The following is a 6080-nucleotide window of genomic DNA, read 5'->3' as shown; positions in this document are numbered from 1 at the left end:
GACACAGCTGATATTTATCCACAAAACACCTTTATTTGGAACAAAACCATAAATAAATAAGTGTGCTGAAACCAAGCAGATTTAAAAAAAAAAAAAAATTGAACAGACAGCTATTTTGAATTTAATACATGGTTAATGCTGGGGGCCCTGCACCCACCCCAGCCTGGGGAATCATACCCTGCATACCTGGGGGCCCCCACCAGCCTCTGTCACACACCCCCCACCCCCCTTCCTCCTCTATCTGGGGGCTGATCTCGGCCAAGGCTGCTCAGAGCTCTTTGCTCTGGGGCTGCTGTTGTGACTTGAGGGCTTGCAACAAAACCTGATTGCAAGACACTGGGGGGACACCTTGTCCCCTCCCCACCCCGTCCAGGGCCCTGCTGAGTCAGGGACTGACCCCAGGCAAAGGGGAAAAGCAAAGGGGGGGAGGGTCCCGATAGGTGAGAGGAAAGGTGCAAGCTCAGCTCTCCCTGAGCCGGCGTGGTGGCGAGGGACAGGAGGAGACACAAGCCCACGTCCCCTCCTGTCCCTCGGCGGTGTCAGTAGGGATAGGGAGAGACGGAGATGATGAGGAGGAAAATGCTGGGTGCCCGCCGCCCGCCCGGGGCCAGCGCCCGCACCTTGAGGCGGTGGGTGCCGGGGTCCCGCAGCGGGCGCAGAGTGGAGACGACGCCGCGGCCCCGCTGGGTGCGGAGGGTGAAGGGGCTGCCGGGATCCCGCTCCAGCAGCTGGAAGGTGGGGGGCTGGTGGAAAGCACCCCCCGGGGTGAGATGCACCACGTCCCGGCTGGCAGCGATGCCTCGGGGCAGGGTGAGCAAGTGGTACTGCAGGGTGGGGGAACCCGCCGGGCCGCAGGATGGGGTGCAGGCACCCACACACACCCTGCAGGAGAGCCGGGGGGACACGGGATGTGGAGGAGGATACAGGGGATGTGGGGGGAGGACAACGGTCCCTAGGATAATGTGGCTGATGGGCACCCCCAGCCCCAAACTCACCCGAGGCTGGAGCCTCTCCGGTAGCCGTCTGGGCACGGTGTATCCATGCACTGGGCACCTCCCCGGGTGTTGAAGCACATCTGGTTGGAGCCACACTGCATGGTACCCTCTGCACATTCATCTATGTCTGCAGGCAGAAAGGAGACATGGCTGAGAATGCTGGGGTGGCCATGTGTCCCCAGGCTGAGATGGGGATTCAAACCCCAGCTCCCAAACCTTCCCTGCCCATGCCTGAGGTGTCAGACAGGGGGGCAGCAAGATGAAAGCACCCAGGCTTGGAGGGATGCTGAGCCTGGCATAACCCTGCCCTGGAGGGAGAAATGCTCTGGAGCTCTGGCAGAAAGGATGACATCCAGGGCACAGTGGGGACCCAGGCCAACCCCCAAGCACCCTGCCAGGGCAGGGGCACCCCCTGGCACCCCCACACTGACCGTGGCAGGTCTTCCTGTTGGGCAGCAACTGGTAGCCAGGGGGGCAGATGCAGTGGTAGCTGCCCAGGCTGTTCCTGCACTCGTGCTGGCACTGGTTCAGGGTCTGGCACTCGTCAAGGTCTGCAGAGTAAAAGAGGTGAAGCCAAGCAGAGAATCATAGGTCCCCTCCAGTGCCCACTCCCCTGGTACAACCTGGCTCTCACCTTCCCTTCCCTGCCACAGCAAAACCTGGAGAGACCCCAACCCCGAAAATAGAGGTGCAAATAAAATGGGGGAGGGGACAGCAACAGGCACAGGAGCCTCCTAATTCCCTGCGAAGCCTTTCCCAGATTTTCACCCTGTGCACACTCACCAGTGCAGTTGCCATTCCTCTTGATAAAGCCCATGGGGCAGGGGGGTCCCTGGCCACCCAGCCCCACACGGCGGAGGGCGAGCTGGGTGTAGAAGGAGCGTCCCCGTGGGTGGCTTCTCAGCCCCAGCCAGTGCACAGGGGGGTCCTGGGGGATGCTGCCCGTTGTGCCCTCTCCATTTGCTGCACTGCACTGTCCACCTGGGAGCAGGGTCCTGCCAGAGGGGCAGAGGCACTCGTAGGAGCCCCGTAGGTTGCGGCACTTGAAGGCACAGGGTGGAGGGAACTGCAGGCACTCGTTTATGTCTGGGAAGGGAAAGAGCCAGGGATGTGCAGCTGGATTGGGAAACTGAGGCTAGAGGAGGGCAGGAAGATGACCATGGCCTGGTGCCCTGTGCCCAAAGATGTGTCCCCTGAGACCCCAGCCCATACCCAGGCACGGCCAACCAGCACCCAGTGAGTGGTAGCCGGGAGGGCAGACGCAGCTGTACGTCCCCAAGGTGTTCTGGCAGAGCTGGTTGTAACGGCAGGAGTGGGACCCCTCAGTGCATTCATCAATATCTGGGGAGCAGGGGGAAGGATTGGGGTTGGGGAGGGGGCACCATGCAGCTGATGCCCCTCACCATCCTCACAGCCCTCTTGGGAACAATCCTTACCCGTGCAGTAGAGCTGCTGAGGGCCCAGCACGAAGCCTGCTGGGCACTTGTCTCCATTGGCCCCTGAAAACCAAGTGAGGATGACAAGGACATATCACAGCAGAGATGATGAGAAGGGGACAGGTTTTTGCAGGGGCATGGCCTCTGCATCCTCACAACCACCCAAGACCAACCAAGGAGCCCAACGTCTCCATCCCCACCCCTTGTCACCTGTATTAAGCGAGGCACGGAGCTGGAAGCGGAGCTCCTCCAGGGCTGGGTCGTAGGAGGCTTTGATGGTGCTGGCCTGGATGTGCTGCACCCGGGGGGGCTGTGTGCCCACGGGGGGGTCATACACGATGGTGTGATTGCAGCGGGCACGGGAGATGTGCCCATCCCACAGGAAGCTCTGCACCGAGCCCCCCGAGACCTGCCCCATGCCAGTCTGCACATAATGCTCACTGAAATCCTGGGAAGGAGCAAGGAGGGGGGAGAGTCAAGTCATGGACACCCCCGGGGGCTCCCAACACTGGGGTCAGAGCCCCACAGGGAGGACAGGTAGTGCCAGCACCTGCAGCAGCACCGTGGCATCACTGATGCTCTCGGGCAGGGAGCCACTGATGGCAGTGTCCAGCAGCAGAGCACCGGTGGCATCCACACCCCGGGCAAGGTGGGTGACCCGCAGCAGGTCCCCTGGAAGGGGGGGAGCAGTGAGCAGCAGCCCACAACACCCCCAAACAGAGCTCTGGCTGGGGAGCTCAGCAGAGGGATGGTGCACGGGGGAGGTGGAGGCTGAGGTGGGCAGGAGGCAGCCTGGCAGCCCCTGGCATGCCCAGGACACAGCTGGCACTCTGTGCATCCCTCACCTGTGGCAAACTCCAGCTGTGACTCCTGCTGAAATGTGCCCCCAGTGAGCAGGAACCTGCTCTGGGCATCCCCGTTGACCAAGGACCAGTAAATGGGGGCAATGATGGCCACCAGCACCCGCATCAATGGCCCTGGGGGTGGGAGAGAAAGGATGTCACCAGCATCCCCCTAAGGGGTCTTCCCCAGACACCCCCTTCTCACCCACAGGATGTAGCACATACAGTGGGTGCTGCTTAAGGGGAAAAAAAAACATCTTTCCCAGAAGATTTTCACCTGACCTTCATCCTTTCTGGGGGGAAGAGAGGGGCAACCACCTACCCACAGTGGGTGGGATGCCACCAATGCTGCTCTGGATGATGGTGGCAGCAGAGTGTGGGTCATCCAGCACGCTGGCATCAAGACTGGTGACACCAAGCTCGTGGGTGTTGATGACACCAACCAGGCTGCCCCGCACCCGGTGTGGCTCCCCTGGGGTGAAAAGGACAGGGACAGCAGTGTTGGAGTTGCTCTCCCATGGGAAAGCAAGGTGCTTCCTTGTCCCTCCTCTCAAGAAAAACTCCTTTTCTGAAGAGGAAGACAATCAGTGAGCAAAAACACCCTCCAAAGACCCCGTAAGTCCAGGCAGCTCCAGAGGATGCTGCAAGAATGGTCCTGATACCTTTACCCACCAACATGAATCAAAGCCACCCCAAACCCTGCTCTGGATCAATCCTCATAGTCTTGGCCCATGTCCCAAACTTTTGCTTCTCCTCCAGCATTCCTGGCAGCAGCAGCCCCACAGAGAGCACAGAGCTGCTCGCTGCCCACTGCCTGCCAGCCCAGCCCTCAGCTCCCCAGGGATAGGGGCAGAGCACAGCCCCGGGGGAATGGGAATTTAATCCCAAGCAGCAAATGCAGGAAGACCGGGAAAGGAGAGCAGGGGCTGGCACAGCATCTGGACACACCCCCGGAAGAAAGAGGGGAGGACAAACCAGGGGATGATGAAACAAAGGGTTTAAAGCAACCAAAAAACTGCAAGATCCCTCCCAAACCACGGAGCGGGTTTTACCCCAGACCCCCCTACCCAGCCAAAAGCCCCCCCCCCAAGCCCCAGGGGACAAGCACCCACCTTGGATGGCCAGGGAGACGTGGGCGACAGCAGCCCCCAGGGCATTGCGAGCAAGGCAGGAGTAGGTGCCAGTGTCACGGGGGGTGGCAGCAGGCAGGAACAGGGTGGCATTGGGCAGGACACGGGCACGGGGACCCTCAGGCAGTGGCTCTCCATCCCACCGCCACTCCACGGAGGGGGTGGGCTCCCCCCTGACGGAGCAGTGCAGCAGCACCCGCTGCCCCGCACGCACGGCCAGCGCCCGCGGTGTCACCGTCACGGAGGGGGCACCTGGGCAGGGAGAGGGATGCTGGGAGGGCTGGGATCGTTCCCCCAAAGGCTGAGGGAGGTCTGAGGGAGGTGATGTGATGTGCAAAGGAGGGGGCAATACTCACTCTGCAAGACCAGGGTGACAACCTTCGCTGCCATGCCCATGTCGTTCTCTGCCACGCACCGGTAGTGCCCCGTGTCGGTGCTCTGGTGGTACCACCGTGAGTCCAGTGCTTGGCTTTGCCGTGAAAACTCCCCAAAAGATGCCAGCACCCCTCAAGTCCCACTCACCCTCACCCGGTGGATGGCCAGGGAGCCATTCTGCAACTGGCGCCGGTGCCCACCAGACCCCACCGGGACCCCATCCTTGCTCCAGTGGATGAGGGGCACAGGGTGGCCCCGGGCGTTGCAGTCAAGGAGGGCATCACCCCCGGGGGGCTCCACCTGGTAGGTGCTGGGGTCCCCCCGGATGATGGGTGCCTCTGGGGAAGGGAAAAGGGTGGCAGAAGAAGAGGGCCAGCCAGGCACCCGAGTTTTCCCACTGACACCTACCTCTGATGGCGACAAAGGCAGTGGCCCTGATGGCCCCAGCGCTGTTCTCAGCACGGCAGACGTAGGTCCCACTGTCAGCATGGGTGGCTGCCTCCCGAAGCAGGGTGCTCCAGCCACTCTGCTCTGAAACACCATCTACAGGGTGCAACCACCCCCTCAAAATGCGGTTATAACCCCCCCCCCACAGCCAGCTGCACAAGCACCCCAGCGACCCAAACAAGAGGACAAAAAGAAAAGAGGGAGATGGAGCTAGGATCACATCCTCTGCCCCTGCCACGCACCAGTGACAAGCTGCCCATTGGCCATCCAGGAGATGTGGGGCTGGGGGCTGCCCGTGGCAGCACACACCAGCTCCAGCCTCTCACCCCAGCCCAGGGTGACGTCTGTGGGCAGGAGGGTGAAGGTGGGCAGGGTGTGGATGGAGAGGGAGAGCCTCCGGACTGCCCTCCCGGCAGAGTTCACTGCTGTGCAGGAGTAGCTCCCAGCATCCCCTTCCTGCACGGAGAGAGAGGAGGATGAGGAGGGGGGGGATGTGTCAGCTCGGGTCTGGGGTCCAGCTGCAGCCCTGGCTCGCTGGGCTGAATCTCTGCTGTCTGTCTGTGCACCCAAAATGCCATAGTTCAGCCCCAGATGCTTTTTCCAACCCCCTGGTTAACAAACTCAGAGTGCCCCCAGCCAGCCAGCCCATTGCAAAGGACTGAGCAGGGCTCTCCCTCTGCTTTTTGAAAGCAGCAGGGACACAGCTCGGCAGCTTGGAGGTGACACCTCATCCTGCCAGCCCCAGTGCAGGGACACAGCACAGCACAGCACGGAACCACCTGGGCTTCCTTTTCAGCAGAAGGGTTTAGGGTTTTGCAGCTTGTTTTGCAGCTCTCCCAGCTGGCTCAGCCACAG

General features: G+C 61.4%; 1 protein-coding gene across 1 annotated transcript in view; it reads right to left on the bottom strand.

Moving 5' to 3' along the window:
- Nucleotides 1–40: 40 nt before the first annotated feature.
- HMCN2 (hemicentin 2) overlaps nt 41–6080 on the bottom strand; it is a 30539-nt gene continuing 24499 nt past the window's right edge. The window contains exons 54-68 of the mRNA XM_030461498.1: nt 5468–5681; nt 5187–5321; nt 4926–5116; nt 4760–4841; nt 4386–4655; nt 3596–3745; nt 3277–3408; nt 2982–3103; nt 2642–2879; nt 2432–2494; nt 2208–2336; nt 1779–2081; nt 1427–1546; nt 996–1122; nt 41–882 (exon numbers count right to left, since the gene is read on the bottom strand). Of these exons, the coding sequence (XP_030317358.1) occupies nt 540–882; nt 996–1122; nt 1427–1546; nt 1779–2081; nt 2208–2336; nt 2432–2494; nt 2642–2879; nt 2982–3103; nt 3277–3408; nt 3596–3745; nt 4386–4655; nt 4760–4841; nt 4926–5116; nt 5187–5321; nt 5468–5681 (2619 nt within the window). The 3' untranslated portion in view covers nt 41–539. The remainder of the gene's footprint in view (nt 883–995; nt 1123–1426; nt 1547–1778; nt 2082–2207; nt 2337–2431; nt 2495–2641; nt 2880–2981; nt 3104–3276; nt 3409–3595; nt 3746–4385; nt 4656–4759; nt 4842–4925; nt 5117–5186; nt 5322–5467; nt 5682–6080) is intronic.

This window comes from Calypte anna, chromosome 17, assembly GCF_003957555.1.
Source record: "Calypte anna isolate BGI_N300 chromosome 17, bCalAnn1_v1.p, whole genome shotgun sequence".
NCBI lineage: Eukaryota > Metazoa > Chordata > Aves > Apodiformes > Trochilidae > Calypte > Calypte anna.
Note: the sequence above shows the minus strand (reverse complement) of the source record. Positions and strands in the feature narration are given on the sequence as shown.